This window comes from Cupressus sempervirens, chromosome 11 (assembly GCF_028749045.1).
Source record: "Cupressus sempervirens isolate cs-2001-9-10 chromosome 11, ASM2874904v1, whole genome shotgun sequence".
Lineage (NCBI taxonomy): Eukaryota > Viridiplantae > Streptophyta > Pinopsida > Cupressales > Cupressaceae > Cupressus > Cupressus sempervirens.
In genome coordinates, this window is record NC_143128.1 from 133,045,893 (window position 1) to 133,064,346 (window position 18,454).

The following is an 18,454-nucleotide window of genomic DNA, read 5'->3' on the forward strand; positions in this document are numbered from 1 at the left end:
TGGCTACTCTAGGTATTTAGCTAAATATCTTCAAGTTCATCATGATTAGAGATATCAAGTTTGTCAACTTCTTTAGTATGTGGGAGTGGTATTGGATGTAGTTAAGGATTTTGTAAATGAACTTGTGATTTTGTAGCTTTCTGATTTTTTCCACAAACTTTTCTGCCACTAAAATATGATGACAAGGTTCTATGAGTGTATTTGGTTGGCCTTTCTTGGCTTATACCACATGTAGGACTCTTACCCTTGTTTGTGTTGAACATCTCCAATTAATTATAGGGTTCCAAAAAAATTAGCTTGTTGAAGAAGTAACAATTGACTATTGCATATATTTATCTATATATGATTGATTGGTTATACGACCTACACTATAAAATATAGATGTCCTAGGACTACCTAGTTACTGGGTGACATAGTGGTTACTAGTCCCAGGTGATAATTCACCACTAATAGTCTAACTTGTACCTACTAAATAAGAACAAACTAAAATTAAAGATAGATAGGGGTCTAAGTTGCTCGCCTTTGTGCCAATTATAGTCATTGCTCACTAATGCTCTCACTAGTTTGAGAAGTTGAGACTTTGATATCAATCAAATTTGAGAGAACCTACTAATCTATGCATGTATTTATACCAATCCCTTTTAGTCAATTATGTGGGAATATTATGGTATATACAAAATATTTGGTGAAGCTCATGTAATAAAAACATGTCTCATGTAATTTCCAAGGTAATTATGGTCCATGTAATATATGGTCATGCATGATATAGTTGGAAAAACTACATTAGTGTGGGACATGCATATGCATAATTATGGGGCCAATGGGTGAGTTTTGTCCCTCTCCTAAAAAAAAATTTTTAAACCATGGGAAATTTTAGGCCATCCAAAAAGTTCTCTTTCAAAAATCATAGGCAAATGTGTTTAATTTTTTGTGTGCAAAAAATAATTTTCATTGGCTATATCATGTGAAAAAGAGATCTGATGGCATAAACTATGTGGAGATAGGCCTGGGGGTGTGACCAATTTTTGGTAAAATTGGGGAAACACTCCCTAACACATATGTGAACATGATTATCTATTTTCTTATCTTATAAGATTCAATGCTCTTTACTAAGTTTTTGGCATACATCGTTGATTAAGGGTATCAATTTCTCATGAGAAATAGTTATAATCAATCCTCTTCCTTATGATACCTATGGCCACATAGTCATCATTAGGATGGGGCACACATATTCCCTCCTTTGTACTATATTTATGTACTTTTCCTTTTTTATTTCAAGCAGTCCCTAGCAAGTATAAGTGCCCCCTGAGATATACATTTACATGCACATATCTCTACAGATATCGCACACCGGTCCATCCACAAAGAATGCACATGCATTTCTTCATGGATAATAGAATGCACATTTTGTTTACGAGGAGAACACACACATGTATATATATATATATATATATATATATATATATATATATATATATATATATATATATATATATATATATATATATATATATATATATATATATATATATATATATATATATATATATATATATATATATATATATATATATATATATATATATATGCATGCAAGAAATTGTGGGATTGACTATTGAGAATACAACCTCACTAGACCATTTGATCTTATCTTTTATTTTTATGGGATTGACTATCAAGAACAAAAACCTACTAGAATATTCAATTTCACACCCTTGTAGGATTGACTATTGGGAATCTCTTCCTTCTAGATTATTCAATCATATCCCCTTGGAGAATCATATTGGGACAAAAAAATCTTACTTGCTAAGTTAATCACTTATTCTCTCTCTTTTTCTTTTGCACTAGTACATTTAGATCATGGATTTTATATTATCTTTGGTGATGCTCTTATCTTTCCTATGTGATTATTCATGCTTTTGTATTAACTTTCCAGACATGATATTAGTGGATGAGGAATTTTTTGTTGAGGTTTCTTTTAGTAGTTGATTTGGAGTTTTTTGTAGAACTAACCTATTTTTATGTGTGTCATTTTTTAATCTTTTCCTTCTTTTTTGTGGCCTTGTGCATGAATGGAGTTAGGATCCTTAGTTTGGGGGCTTATATCCTTAGGATTAGTGATGTCCTCTCTCTCTCTCTCTCTCTCTCTCTCTCTCTCTCTCTCTCTCTCTCTCTCTCTCTCTCTCTCTCTCTCTCTCTCCCTCTCCCTCTCTTTTTCTCTAAATATGGTTTTCCTCATACTTCCCTAAAGTGTGGGATAAATGTATTGTAAAATGGAAGTACCTTTTATTTGATACTTTTATCCCTCCTTAGCATGGTTTGGAACATTAGGACCTTTCTATTGCATTCATTTACTTAAATCAATGTACTTTCTTCTTCCTTCCTTGCTCAAAGCTCTAAGTTGACACCATTCTCTATGATTACCTTTCCATTTATCCCCCCAACAACACAAATCATGTTTTGGAAGTATTTTGACTTTATCCCTGGCATACATCACCATTTTTCTTTGTTCATGCAATTTTTCCTAGGTCTAGAGCCCATTTTTGGGCCCCATTGCCTCCAGGTTAGGAATGAGGTCTTCCCTTACCTAGTTGTTTTCCTAAATAAATTTGGATCATGATGCAAATTATTACTTTTTTCAACTCTCTTGTGTTGACCATTCTCAACATTTTCTTTGAAATCGCTATAAATAATGCCTTATCCACATTCATGTAAGTTACCCATGCTCAATATATCAAGGTGTGTTCAAGGATTTCTCAAGCAAGAAAGCCATGCATTCTTCATTCAAGCATTCTAGATCTTTAACAACCATCATACATTCTTCTTACTACATCTAGATTCATTATGGAGTTTGGCCATCAAAGAGGAAATCTACATTCATACAATCATTAATCATTGAGGCATATTTCAAGCACCTACGTGCATTAGGTTTTGCCTTACATGATTTCCTTTTGGTTTTTGTGTTGAATCAAAATCTATTGCATTACATAATTGATCATCCATCGAACATAATTGTATCAACATTGCTATGATATCATACATTGTTAAATTCAATTCTACTATATCTTAGTATTTTCTTATCAATATTTACTTTGATTTAAGGTTGATTCCTCAATTGAGGCTTGACTGAGGTAAACCCCTCCCTATACCCCAATTTTCCCCTCTATTGTGTGCAAGTTATAGGTTTCTAGGACCAAATTTGTAGATCTAGGGTTTTAACTTCCATCAAGTTTTTTGGATCTCAAATTTCAATGCAGAATGGGTTGAGATCAATCTCAACCTTGACCTCATCTCAACCTTACCCAAAACCAAAATTCTCAAAAATCTAGTTCTAGTTTTGAGCCCAAGTATAGGTCGAAGTAAGCCTAGACCCTCCATTTTGACCTAGACCCGTCACCTTGGCCTTGACCCCATCTTGCCCCTTACTTCATCTCAACCTAGACATGAGAAGTCATCCTTGTCCTATGGTCTCTAGATTTTATGGATTTGCAGATCTTGGTTGTATAGTGCAGATTTCCAATAGTTTCAGTTTAACATGTTGTCTTCAAGTTTAACATGTTGGTATAGTTTAACATATTGTCTTCAAGTTTGTATCTTGGCAAGCATCTTTCCCTCTTTGACATTCCCATCTCTTACCTTTTTACATGCATTTTATCACATCTTCAGAACTTGGGGATCAAAGCCATGGAGAGCCCATCGAACTTGCAAAGTTGAGGTCTTGTGCTTAGCCCTTTTTCCTTAGTGGTTTTAATTGGATCTACTTTTTGGTTTTGGTCTCTTCCTCTTGATTCCCATTTATAAAGGGGGGAATGTGTCCTATTTTCTCCTTTACAATTATAAAATTCATCTATCTATTTGCATAAAAATCAATAATGAAAATAAAAATGTGCTTTTAAGATAAGTGGTATGTGCAAGCTACCACTTTTCTGATCTCATCCTTACCATGGAGCTAACCTCCTCTACCCCTCCCCCGCCATCCCATCTTCATTTCCTATCATTCATGCTAAGACTCAATTTGACTTCAGTAGGTTAGTAACCAAAAGTCTCCATTATCAAATTGAAATGACAACAACGTCCAACTTAAATATTCATCATTTGTTTGTCATTCAAATCAATAATAATGAAATATAAATATCAATGTCCCATCTATTTCTACATATGATATTTCATCAAAGCAAATATATATAATTAAAAGCTAAAAGCTTTCACACCATTCATAAGAATTGTATAATTAATTTATTATAGATTTGACATATAATCAATGTGGAGTACTTAAACACGTGCCTTATACCAATAATCTTTTAGTCCTTAAAGTAAATTTAGAAGTCTAAACTTATCTACAAATTAATATTCAATTTGATCTATAATAATCTTATAGTACTATAATATACTATTAGTGTCACTAATATTTATAAATAATATCAATGCAAAAATATAGGAACCAAATTTATAAAAATAATATTTTAATATAAATTAAATCAATTTACAAATTCATAAACTAAAATTATATATGACACAACATCACAAACATTGAAGATTTCAATTATTAATATAATTATTATAAATGTAGAACTATAATAATTTTAATAAAAAATGCAATAATAATATATGTGAATATATAAAATAAAATATACCAACATAGAATAAGCGTATTTTACTATCTCAATAGAACAATTATTGTAAAACTTTTAGGGCAAATTTGAATAGTACCTAAAGTTGTCTTTCCAAGGCCAAAGAGTATGGTACAAAATATTCCATATTTAATTTTTTTGATACTACACTCTTCTTATCCTCTTGGTTGACAACTATTATAACATTGAAGTTCACGTTCAATTTTTTCTACATAAGCTTAAAATAGTATGAAAAAATGTCATCAAAAATTTGTGATTTGTACTAAAATCACATGGCCAATAAACTATTACGATCCCAAAAATAAATTATTCCATGAAATAGAATAAAATGTTTGCCTATAAATACAAGGGAGCCTTATCACATGGCCATGTGGTCAAGATAAGAAACATAATTTCATTTTTAAATTGGGGGAGGTTAGGCATGAAAGTAATGGGATTTAATTTTATCGTAGAGACTAAGCCAAAACAACAATAGCATATATCAAACACATCAAGTGTCATAAATATCTCTCCTAAAAATTACCAAGACCATAATCAAAATTAAGGGTGTAAAAGAATGAGGCTATGTGTTGAAAAAGTGTTAGGGTTGTTTAAGTTTATGGAAATAATTTGATATTTTAAAATAATAGATGAACTTAAAAATCTGACTTCAAAAAATTATTTAGATTTACAAAAAATTAGAATTTACATTTTTTTAATTGGTAAGAGGCGAGAGCAAGATTAATTATTATGTGTTGTGATTAATTATTATTATTTATTAAGCGTGAGTAGATTTGAATTTACCATGTTGCCTAAAATTAGAATTTACAATTTTGAAATTTTAATGTATTTTTTTAATTCATTTTTTTGATATTAAAAGATTAAGGATGTATGAATAAAGACAATTTAAAATTTGATTTACAATTAATAATTTAAATAACCTCATTATAGTTCTTTATTTCTATTATGGTAAAATTTTGAAAAAAATAATAAACTTTTATTTCACATGTATAAACATTAACCTAAAATTATTTATTGATATTTATTAATATTTTAATATAATTTTGGTTCAAACATATTTGAATTGTTTTTCTTTGTTAAACTTTAGGATCACATGGATAAATGCCTTTGTAAATTAATAAAGTTGTATAATGTGTATCTAGCTTTTTAAAAAAAAAGGCCAAATTATCAAATTACTAAAATATTGTTAAAGTTTGATTGGTTAGAAATGTGAAGTTTGATTGGTTAATTTATCTGGTAGACCTTCTCTTAGATTTGTGATGGATAGTCATTCCAACCTCACTCTCAAAGCTCCTATTTGTTATTAAACATCTAGAAACAATTTTGTTTTCTCTTATAGAACCTTTGCCCCACAAAAGTAATTCCTAGAAGGCTAGGAGGAATATCATAAGACTTCCCTAATACATTAGACACTAGTTACCTTTTGATATTAATTTTGAAAGGAAAATGTTGTTTTAAAACATAAATTTGATGAATAAGCATTGATTTAAATGATAGTATATATTGCTTATGTGATATTACATGAAAATGACCCTTTTAAAAAATCATCATAATTAGTTTTACAAAAAGCACATTTTAAGAACATTCACTATTACACTCATTATGATAAAAAATCACAATGATGATTTGTAATTTGATGTTGTCTTTTATTAATAGTACTATTCTATTCCTTTTATTTTTCAATTGATTGAACATAATTGATAAGGGGATGGTATGCTCTTAATTATACTATTCACCAAAAAAATACAACTAAGTTGATTATGATAGTTTAGTTAAAAAAATAGAACTTTTCAATATATATACAACTACTTATATTTAGATATATATTCCATTATATGCAATAGAAAAAGTACATATATTATTTTATTTTATTTAATTAAAAATAATAACTAGAGAGAGAAAAATCTCCACTCTTAAAAGAATGCTTCTATTTTTTAATTAATCAATATTTTACACAACTCTAACTTAAAAAAACTAAGGAAATAATCAATGGATTGAATAAAAGGTCCTCACATCTAATAGATGAAGGTTGAAATAAAGTCTACACAAATTTGAGTAAATCATGTTGGATAAGAATTTAATCATAATGTTTATTGGATATAAATTTGGATAACTGATGTGTATTTGACCAAAATAATGTTGGCACAAGCTTGATGAAATGAATACTTCAAATTTGTATGATATTGGTGTTATTTTATGGATCACTACAAATGTATTATGGAACAGACATGGAGAGACATGTCTCCTCATGAGACATGTCTATCCATTATAATCTAATTAATATAACAAATTATATATATAAATGTGTGTGTGTGACAAAGGAATCACATATAGACCGTTTGAATATAGCCATATCTATGGAGGGGATCCAATCAGATGGGGCAGTAGTGGGTAAAGTACAGCTCGTGAGCAGCCCTTGGAATCCCAATCGATCAACCCAATCCAAAGCCGCTTGCCTGGACTTTTTCCCAAAACTGAACTAATGAATCAAGGTGAGTCAATTCATTCTCCGCTGCTTTCTCCTCCAGTTATCTGGAGGGTGAGGGATAACCTCTACTTGCCTAAATAAACAATAGGGGTTCTTATATATATATATATATATATATATATATATATATATATATATATATATATATATATATATATATATATATATATATATATATATATATATATATATATATATATATATATATATATATATATATATATATATATATATATATATATATATATATATATATATATATATATATATATATATATATATATATATAACAATAAGGGTTCTTATATGTGTGTGTGTGTGTATAGATATGTATGTATATATGTATATAGATATCTATGTATATACATATGTAGATATCTACACACACACACACACACACACACACACACGTGTCTGTGTGTGTGTGCATTTTAGTCTCATAGTTTATCCAACTAAAGCTACCAAACATTAACACTCCCTCTTAACTAGGAAGGATAAACAAAAAACAAATATTACAACATTGGTAGTATTAGAAATGACAATTTTTAAGGATATCTTTGATCAGAAGATATTCATCATTTTGATATCATGAGTGTTGCTCTTCCAAAATATCAACATATGATATTCACCAAATACTCTAAGTAACATTTCAAATCAAAGAAGTATCTACATAGATCTATGTCACCTTTTAAGATACCAAAACCTATTTTGGTCAAATCTTATTTCTCTATCAAACCTTTTTTTTTTTCTCAAAAACTAAAAATACATTTTTATGGATCTTAGATTCAATATCATCATTATATAAATTTTAGAGTGTTTTGATTAGTTATAATATGTTATAATTTCAAAATATTATAAGTCAATATTTGAACATTTCAAAAGACGCTCCCTCAAAAAAGGAAACAAAATAGTAAATCATATCAAAAATAAATAAATTTATATTTATCTCTAGAAGAGAGAGTCTTCCTCAGGAATATGTAATTTTTTTTCAAAAAGATGTAGATTTGATAAGGAAGTTCTGACGGGAGGAAAAATTTGTTGGATTTTGATAAGGTCGACCTTGAGTACTTATAACAAAGAAAATATACATCAAAAATAATTATTTCTCTTTTTGTTCCCTAGCTATACATGTCATTTATAAGATATTTTCAAATCAAAACAAAAAAAGATGATTTGCATATACTTGTTTGACGGGAACTACACCCTATATTTTTTATAGTTAAAAAAGGGACTTCAATTTTTTTATAAAATGAATAAATTCTTATTCAAAAAATTTATGGAAATTATAGGCATAAAATTAATCCAATTCTACGCATTTCATTAGTTTACATCATCTTCAAATTCTAAACACAAATACCATTTTTTATGTCATTAAAGTTGAGCAGTTGCATTCTGATATCCTTTTTCTTTATAAAAGGCAATGCATGTTTGTGCTTTTACATATCATGACTATTGGTCTTCTAGAATATCAACACATGATATTCACCAAGTACTCAAATAAGGTTTGATACCACATCTGATATCATGAGTATTGGTCTCCTAGAATATCAACACATGATATTGACCAAACATTCTTTGAGTAATGGCCTTCTAGAATGTTGAGATGCAAGATATTCACCAAGTACTATGAGTAATGGCCTTCTAGAACATCAAGTCACATGATATTCACCAAGTACTCCATGTAATGGCCCTCTAGAACATCAATTTGCATAACATTCACCATGTACTCAAAAAATGTTTATAAGGTGCACATGCATTCTCATAATCCTTACAATATAAACATCTACCATGCAAAGTATAATCTATCATGATCTGCATCTAGACATCATAAGATATCCATCATAATAGAAAATTAAGTTATTGTAAGATCATCACCTTTCAATAACTTTTGCAAATACAAGTGATGATAATTTGGAAGTCGTCACTTCCTCATGATGTACACAAGGGGTAGGCCAATTAAAGTCATATAGTCACACACAAGGACTTTTGAAACTCCCTCTGAATATCAATCATCTGAACTCCTCATCCAATGATGCTTCTGATGGACCATCATATTCCCTACGAATCTAATATCAATCCTCATTTCCCTGCAAGAGCATCCTTGAAAAAGATTAAGACAAATAGCTCTTATAATACATATCGAAATAAAAGAATAAGAGAATGACTAGCATGATAAATATAATAAATAATTTTGCATACTAATATAAGATCGCTTCAATATTATATCTACACACACACACACACACACACACACATATAATTCAATCTATATTTTCAACATATTATTTCCTTATTTTAGTAATTACCGTGAAAATACTTATTCGTTTTAAATTCTCAATGTCCAATCATATATTTATTTTGATACACAGACACGCACATATGTGCGTGTGTGTGTGTGCGCGCGCGTGCATGCATGATGTATGTATACATGTATATATATGTATACATACATCACACACACCCACATAATATACATACATACATATCCATATACATATACATATACATATACATACATACATACATACATACATACATACATACATATATATATATATATATATATATATATATATATAGAGAGAGAGAGAGAGAGAGAGAGAGAGTTTCATAAACTAATAAGGATAGATTTTTCTATTTAATAAAACATATAACTTATAATATCACATACCTCACATGCCTTGCCCCTATATTTTTGGGTTTATTTGCTCCTTGTTATAAGGTGGTATTATATACCCACATTCTACTCATTTTGATATCATGTCATTTAAGTCAAAATGCTCATCGTTTAATAAGATTTTTGAGATTTGTACCTTATCAATCACATACACTAGTAGTTGCCTCTCATATGCAAGAGGAGCTATGTGCTATTACGATGGTGTGGATTATTATTCATGTCCTCCATGACTAAATCAATGTCAGTTTTGTCCACTCTCCCCCACCAAATTGGTCATCAAACATAGTATGCGCTATGTTTCAACTCCATCTCCCAACGACATCCTTACATTGTTATTCCAATGAAATTCAAAGGATAGTCAACCAACACTTTGTTGGAAATCTAGATCAATATGCATCAAACTCTAACATGGCTTATTTTGAGACTGCTTAATTCATAAATGGCTATGGGTCAAATCTTTCACTACTAGATCAGTTCATTATTGCATCCAATATGGCCTCACACATCTTAAGAGGAGTAAATTATGTGATTTACTACTAATAGGAATAAACCAATATTTGTGAACAAGAGCCAAAGCCTTTACTCAAATATTAAATTCTATGCTTCTTGCATCCTTTGCTTGAATGAATGTTTCAATCACCCCTTTTTGAATCTATTGTGTTTGTTCTAATATAATAATAACTCTGTTATTATTACATCGTTTGAGAAAAGTCTTCATTATTATATATTGCTAAGACAATATTAGAGGTTGTTGAGTATTTTTCATTGATGAAGATGTTAAATATTTAAAAGTTTTAATAGAAGTTGATGTGCCATTATCAACATAGAAGACTATTTATTATGTATGTATTCTCTATTCGTTGATTTCAACATTAAGCAATCCCATAAAACGTTTCAACAAGTCAGCCCCCAAGCATGAACAATTAACACAACATTGATCAAAGGCACTTCATTAGCCATTAAGATTAAGCAAATGCCCCTCCATTCAAATGTTAATTTGTCCCAGTCAAGTCGTGCTTTACCATGCTCCTAAATAGAGAAAGATTTTTGCAAGTGAATCTAAACTTCCCTTCTAAATAGAGAAAACCAATATACATTTGCAACTTGGCTCTGACACCATGTTATTTTATCATGATCATTGCAAATGTATAAAAATGTCTCTTAGGTATATGTTTCTCAATAGCATCGATTTCACTCTTAATTATATTATGGAAGAGATATGTCTATCCATTATAATCTAATTAATATAAAAATGATAATATAATATCTCATACACACACACACATTACAGTCTCATAGTTTATCCAACTAAAGCTACCAAACATTAACAATTGGTAGGAAATCCATGAAAAGAATGCTCCGAATTCACGGAGGATGCATATTTGACTGGCCAAAAAGATATTGGCATGAGTTTGATAAAAGAAATACTTCTAATCTGTATAATATTGACACTAATTTGATAAATTGACTTGTAGTTAATCAAAATGATATTGGTACAAACTTGATGAAATGAATATTCCAAATTTGTGTGATATTGGTAGGAAATCCACAAAATGAATACTCTATATTCATGGAGGAATTCATAGTAAAACGATATTGGCAAGAAATGACCAAAATGATGTTGGCACAAACTTGATGAAATGAATACTCCAAATTCATGCATGAAAAGTATTTGACTAACCAAAAAGATATTGGCATTAATTTGAAGAAATGAATATTCTAAATTTATGTCAAAACATATTTGACTAAAATAAAATTGACATGTATTTGATCAAATGAATAATCAAAATTTACAAATTCTTATTGACAGATATCTAACCATGATAATATTAACACAAATTTTGAAACGAATCTTAGCACAATTTTCTCAAATGAATACCCCTCATCTTTACTCTTAATTGAATCTATTTAAATATTTAAAAAAAAATTATAAATCATAATAAAACATCTCCTAAAATAACAAATCTAATATCATTCCCAAACAAATATAACAAATTTAATGGATTAAAATACCCTTCCATTAATAGCTGAGCTACCTCAAAGGAAGGGTCCAAGGTACATATAGACCCCTCATCAAAAGGAAAACATAAGAAATAAAACATTCCGCGATACCCGAATATGTCCACGTCATGCCGGCCGTGAAACACGGCAGTTGGCCAGCAGTCGGCGGCATTCATTCCCCGGCAGTTGGGAGATGAAGGAAGAAAAAGTCCTAGTTTTTACCTCCGCAGTAAAGTGAAAAAAATCATGCTTGTAAAAAAACTGCACGTGAGGTTCAAACCGTGCACGTAACCGTGCGGTGGGGATTTTCTGTGAGGAAAAAAGAGATTCAAGGGAGAGAATGGCATAATGGGTTGTGCAGATCCACGCAGAGTATAACTGGGTCTCACATTACTCCCCAGTAGGACATTTGGAATTGGATTTGAGGATTGAGATCACTTTTTTCCGGTCAATATCGTTAGATTTTGGCCCAAAAACGAAGGATTTTGGATCGAAAACGGGAATTTCAGTTCAGGGATTAGCCGGCATTGCTGTGATCCTCCGTGATAATTTTCTGAAAATTTTGAGTTTTGATTTTTTGATTTTTTGGGAGTCCTCAGCCTTTGTTGGGCGGTAACATTTAAGGTCTAGATTGAGAAGATATTGAGGTTTTTTGGGACGGTGATATAGGGTTGGGTTATATGACAAGGTCCTATTGGATTTAACGCAGAGGGATTGAATCAGAGGGTTTGGAATTGGAGTGGAGATTGCCTGGTTAGAATTATAGTGTGGGTTTTGGGGAAGGAGCTACCAAACTTGAGATTATAGTGTTAAAACCTGTTTTTGAGATACCTACTTTGGAAGAAGTGGGCAGAAAAAATTGTTTAGGGGAACCCACTTTAGAATCATAGAGTGGGTGTTCCTGAAAAATTCTGTAGAGAAGCATCCATTTCTCTACTTTTGGAGATAGAGAGATTGGTGGGAATAGCGGAGAAGGTGTGGAGTGCATCTGGAGATCGATGGCTTGCTTTTAATTCCAGGTTGTGTTTTGCAGAAAAACAAAATCTGCTAGTTTGCTGATCTGGAGATAACCGGGTTTTCCCCTCGAAAATCGAATCCGGGACACACAAGATTTGGACCAAGTTCATTGATTGGTAGGGTATTTTTTTTTTAATCCTGCGAATTTCAGAGGCTTTTGAATTCATTTCGGTTTTGCAGATTTGATAGGCTGGAATTTGATAATGATTTGCTTCGATTGGGTTTAGGTGATCAATAGCATTTCATATGTGAATGTAGAATTTTGAAATATAATTGTATTTATGGATTTCGATTCATTCCGGCGATCTTTTGAAGCAAAGAGATACAAATGGGATTGTTTGACATAATTGATGACTTGGTTTGGTGATCTGCAGGAAGAATTGATTTTGTGAAATTGCAGTCATGTTGGACACCCAAGGCTGCATCCTGTCCGGTTTGCGTGAACAAGATCAGATGAGGAAATGCAATGTTGCAGCAGAATGTAGAAAGGAGAAGAGGGCGTTTCAAGAATCAAACTTGGATCATAAGAAGATCAAGACTTTTGACACCGGCATGGTAATTGTTAATGTTCCCAATAAGAGCAGGCGCCAACCAGAGCCTTGTGACAGTGAAAGACAAGGTGAGGGTTCGCATGATTCTCTGCTTCCAGGTCTTCACGACGACTTAGGTTTAGATTGCCTTGCATTGACATCTAGGTCAGATTATGGCTCATTGGCTTGCGTGAACAAGAGATTTAAGAATCTTATTGAGTCTGGTAAGCTTTATCAGTGGCGAAGGCAGCTTGGGATAGTAGAGCAATGGATTTACATGGTATGTGATTTGATAGGATGGGAGGCTTTTGATCCCTATAAACAACGTTGGATGAGGTTGCCTAGGATGCCATCTGACGAGTGTTTTACTTATGCTGATAAGGAGTCCCTGGCTGTTGGGACTGAATTACTTGTTTTCGGCAGAGAATTACTTGGATTTGTTATTTGGAGGTATAGCTTATTGGACCGGAGTTGGTCCAGGTTACCTGGGATGAAGCTCCCTCGGTGTTTATTTGGTTCAAGCAGCTTCGGAGAGATTGCCATAGTTGCTGGAGGAAGTGACAAGGATGGAACTGTGCTCAAATCTGCGGAGCTCTATAATTCTGAGGCAGGCACCTGGGAAACTCTGCCTGAAATGCATTCTCCGCGGAAGTTATGTTCGGGCTTCTTCATGGACGGGAAGTTCTATGTAATAGGAGGAATGTCAAGTCACACCACTTCCTTGACATGTGGTGAGGAGTACAATCTTCAGACTAGGACTTGGAGAAAGATCCGGAACATGTTCCCTGGGGGAAATGGAGCTGCCCATGCACCTCCATTGGTTGCTGTTGTGAGCAATCAGCTCTATGCTGTTGAATATTCTAGAAATGAAGTGAAGAAATATGACAAGGAAAATAATACATGGAGTGTCCTGGGTAGGTTGCCTGTGAGGGCAGATTCAACCAATGGTTGGGGTTTGGCATTCAAGGCTTGTGGTAATGACATTCTTGTCATTGGTGGGCAAAGAGGGCCTGAAGGCGAAAGCATTGTTTTGAATTCATGGAGGCCTACCTCTGAGGCTGGAAGGCCAATAGAATGGAATGTTCTTTTCGTGAAGGAGCGTGCCGGGGTATTTGTTTACAACTGTGCAGTGATGGGTTGTTGAGTTTACCTTGATTTTTGGCCTCTCTATGTCTCCTGTTAGTGTATCTTTCCGCAACATAGATCTGTAAGGCCTTGCACAAGTTAAAAAAACTCCTTTTACAAGGTTTTACATGTTTGGTAGTTGACACCCGGGAAGATTTTGATCTTTGTACCAGAAGAAGCAGAGATCACCTTGGCCAAGGAACAGCTACAAGCTTAGAAAAATGAATTCTTATTTTAGACAGTGATCTCTGACCAATTCTTGAGATTGGCAAGGTGCCTTTTTCATGGGTATTCGCTGATAGAGTAATTTACTCCTAATTCTGTATTTTTGAAAAGTAATTACTTCATTCACTCTCAATCATGATTATGAGAGCTTCTGGAAACATGAAATGCAGAAGATAAAGAGATAGAATAGTAAGGGTTAAGCATCTTTATCATCCAAAAAGCTGTTCTAATTTCACTCCACAGCATCCATGCAAACAGAAAAAGAGCTGGAAAAATAGGGCTCATATTTTTAGCCATATTGATGCAATTACTTCAATTTTTTCTCTGATGCTTTGAGTTCATGAAATGAATTTTGAATTGGGTCTTAACAGTCCGTGGGGTTTTCTACTTTGATTGCTTTAGCAATATTTTTTAGAAAAATTCACTCTTTAAACATTGCAAACACATGGTCCAGAAACTCAGCTACCAGGATAGTTGAGTGCCCAATGCATGCTACATCCACATTCGCGTTTTACATATTTGCAATAGGGTTCTGACTGATGGACACAGTACAAATTGTATGTACTCTTGCATTTGACTATATATAGAAAATTGTGTTGTATGCGAAAACAAATCCTGTTTCGTGCAGTCTCATTATCATTTTTTACCATCTTGTTAAATATTTTTCCAGTCATGACATTCTTTCTTACTGGATTAGAGAGCTCTTGAATTTAATGTATGTGGTTTTATTATATTATTCATAATATTAATTTTCGATACAACCACTGGGAAGTTTATTACCTTACTGTGCATTTTCAATAATTGGAGATACTGAATAAGATCTCTGACATAATGCATATCATTTTTGTCTGTTAATGATTTTGTATTCAGCCATTTGAGTGCTTTCACATTCACAACAATTGGATTTAAAAGTTCTCAACTATGGACTTGTGAGGTGATATTCTGTTTGGATATGGTTGAGATTTCATGTCCTTGGATCCTCTTATTATTGAAAATTTGCTTGAATGTACATGGCCAATTTCTATCAGTTGAATCAGAACAAGTGGGTAGCAATGCCATATGCTATTCATTGTGTACATAGGAGGGGTATGGGGTATCTGAGTATTTTTAATGTCTTAACTGCTACCTTAATGATGAGATTTAGCTTACATATAAATGAAGAGCTAATTATAAGCAGTTCACATTACCTTAATGACGAGATTTAGCTCACATATCTATGACAAGTTAATTGTAAGTGGTTCATGTTTCTTGAGGGTGCCTTTGTTCTTCCTTGCTCTTTCTACACTATTTTAGGCAAGTCTAAGGCAAGTGCATGTATTGACTTCAACATCTCACATGTAATACACACGAGGGATACGAAATGGAAAGTTAAAACATATCTTGCAACATGTTTTATCTACTAGTTCATTGTTATACCGATTCACGAAAGGCATGGACTGCAAAGCTATGTTTGTCAAACATTTCAAATATTCATTTTATACTTTTCAGTTATTTATATGCTCTGCATCTCTATGCCACTGCTTGTAAATTGTTCAGTAGCAGTTTTACAAGTGAGGTTTTCTTTGTCCTTCAACATTTCTCTATTGTTATGAAAAATTCCTTCTCTAAACCATTCTTTTAATTTTAAGCTTGAAACATTAATCAACAGTTTCTTGCAAGAGGTGATTTTGATGAACAATCTAATTTCTCTGCACATCATTTGTTTGTGGAGAGAATCGGTACAGGTATCCCCTATCCAGGCATCATAAACATTAAAGTTTAAACTGCATATTTGAGTTATCACATGTCCTAGCTAGGCAGCTGGGTATGGCGTTGCTACCTTCTGTGATTCAAGTCTTGTTGATTAATTCAATATTGATCTCTTTTAATAGCCAAATGTTAGTACTTGTTTTGCCAATGTTGTTTTAACTGTTTAATACCCAGCGCATCTAAACTAGCCTTACTCTCTACAGCTCCTGCATCTTCTGTTCCCCATTGTCTTGATTTGCTGCTATATGATTTTTAAATTTTTATCTTCCTGCCTATTGAGAGTTCTTTTTATGGAAAACTTAACATGATCAATTCAAGTTTATCCTTGTGGTAGGCTGGTGTTTCGAATCCAGTGCCCATGATCTTTGCACCTTCTGCTGACTCAATTTGTACCTAAAATCAATATTTTGCAAAATGTAGTAAACAGAATGCCACTGTTGATGCTAAATAAGCTTGTTTTCTTTTTCTTTGGCTTGAAGACCAGCTTCCTTATTTCATACTTGTAATGCATGTTCTAACAATTCACAGAAGTGCATGCTGTTATTTGGTTCGTTATGCGGCCTAGCAGAGTTCCATTTTCTGCAGGCGACTTATAAATAACGTTCATTAGAATTTCAATCTACACTACCTGATTTTGAAAAGAAAATATTTTTAAATTTAGAAAGAAATCAATGTGCAGTTCAATCTCTGTAAAGCTCATGATGTTCTGTGAACTTCTGGCTTCAATCATGGTATTCATTGGTCTCATACCACAAAAATTGATGCACCTTTTGGAGCAGAATATTAGCTTGTATCTCTACCGATTCAGTTAGACATTGCTGTTATGGTTTTTAAACAGAACCCAGAGGTAATGGTTATTGCAGAAAACAGGAAATTCGTTGATTAGCTCTAACTGCATAATAGATAGTCTGAATGGTTGATATCTTAAATCAGTGAGCATTTAGAGCTGGAAGAGTTTTGCGTATATGAAACAAAATAACAGAACTGTAGAGACTCAGAAATAATAAAATTGTGCAAAGAAATAAATCATAATGCAGGGATATTTAAACTCACTCTAATTTACAGTTGCCACAATATTTACCTAAAAGAGAGCAAAGCAAAGGGCTATGCACAAATTGTATCACTACCAGCCAATTATGACTTCTCATCATGAAGCTTCTATTGTTAGCTTCATCAAGAATGCAGCTTTCGCATTTCTCAAGGCACCCTAAAACTTGGGATTGGGGCAAGAATCAAATTTGTTCTCATCTTAGGGAAAGAATTAGGATTTGCTAGTGAAATGGCCATTTCGATTGCAAGAAAGATGCAAAATGTTTCAGCGTATTGGATTTTTCTTGTCTGTTACAATATTGATTTACTAGAATCAGAATAAAGGTAATTGTGGTTGGATAAGATTTTCGAAATTCCATAAGTGGATAATTTTTCTGTTATCTATAATTTATAGGGGCCATGACATTGCTTTTATACAAGAGTCTTGAAAAGTGCTATTTGTTCTTTTATCCAAAAAACTAGTCATTTTCTGGCCCGTGAACAATCTCTTCTAACACCCATGCACACAAAAGGAATGTCTGCTTATGTGTTCTCTTGGAACTTGCACTGTTTTGTTCTCTCCAATACTGAATTTTATCATTTTCTAGCAACCCCATCAATATAAAGGTGTAATGGTTATTTACAGATGCAGGGGCAGCCATGTATGGAAGGGTGGCTTACCAAAGGTTTAATGATCAAACAATTAAGATGTAGATCTATGACTGAAGCTTGAGGGTATATGCAACATTTTATTTATGTGTAATTGAAAATGTGTAAGCAGTACGTTTGTTGAAAAATGATGAACATTTTACATGTCACAACTGCAGACGCTACTAGAATGCCTGCGTTTTACAAGTCTATGTAAAAGATATCAAGAGATACCATTTCCGAGGTGCTTATTTTTTATTGGATCTGTGATTTAAGTTAACAGGTGTATCTAGAATGATATTTCTTGGCATCTTTTACATAAAGTTTTCCAAAG

At 32.5% G+C, this 18,454-nt stretch overlaps 1 protein-coding gene across 1 annotated transcript; it reads left to right on the top strand.

Annotated features, from left to right (window-relative positions):
* The first annotated feature begins 12,043 nt into the window (after positions 1 to 12,043).
* On the top strand, positions 12,044 to 15,022 carry LOC149528551 (Galactose oxidase/kelch repeat superfamily protein). The gene is made up of 2 exons (XM_089808820.1): positions 12,044 to 12,930; positions 13,189 to 15,022. The coding sequence occupies exon 2, from the start codon at positions 13,217 to 13,219 to the stop codon at positions 14,486 to 14,488; it is 1,272 nt and encodes a 423-aa protein (XP_089664946.1). The 5' UTR covers positions 12,044 to 12,930; positions 13,189 to 13,216; the 3' UTR covers positions 14,489 to 15,022.
* The last annotated feature ends 3,432 nt before the right edge of the window (positions 15,023 to 18,454 follow it).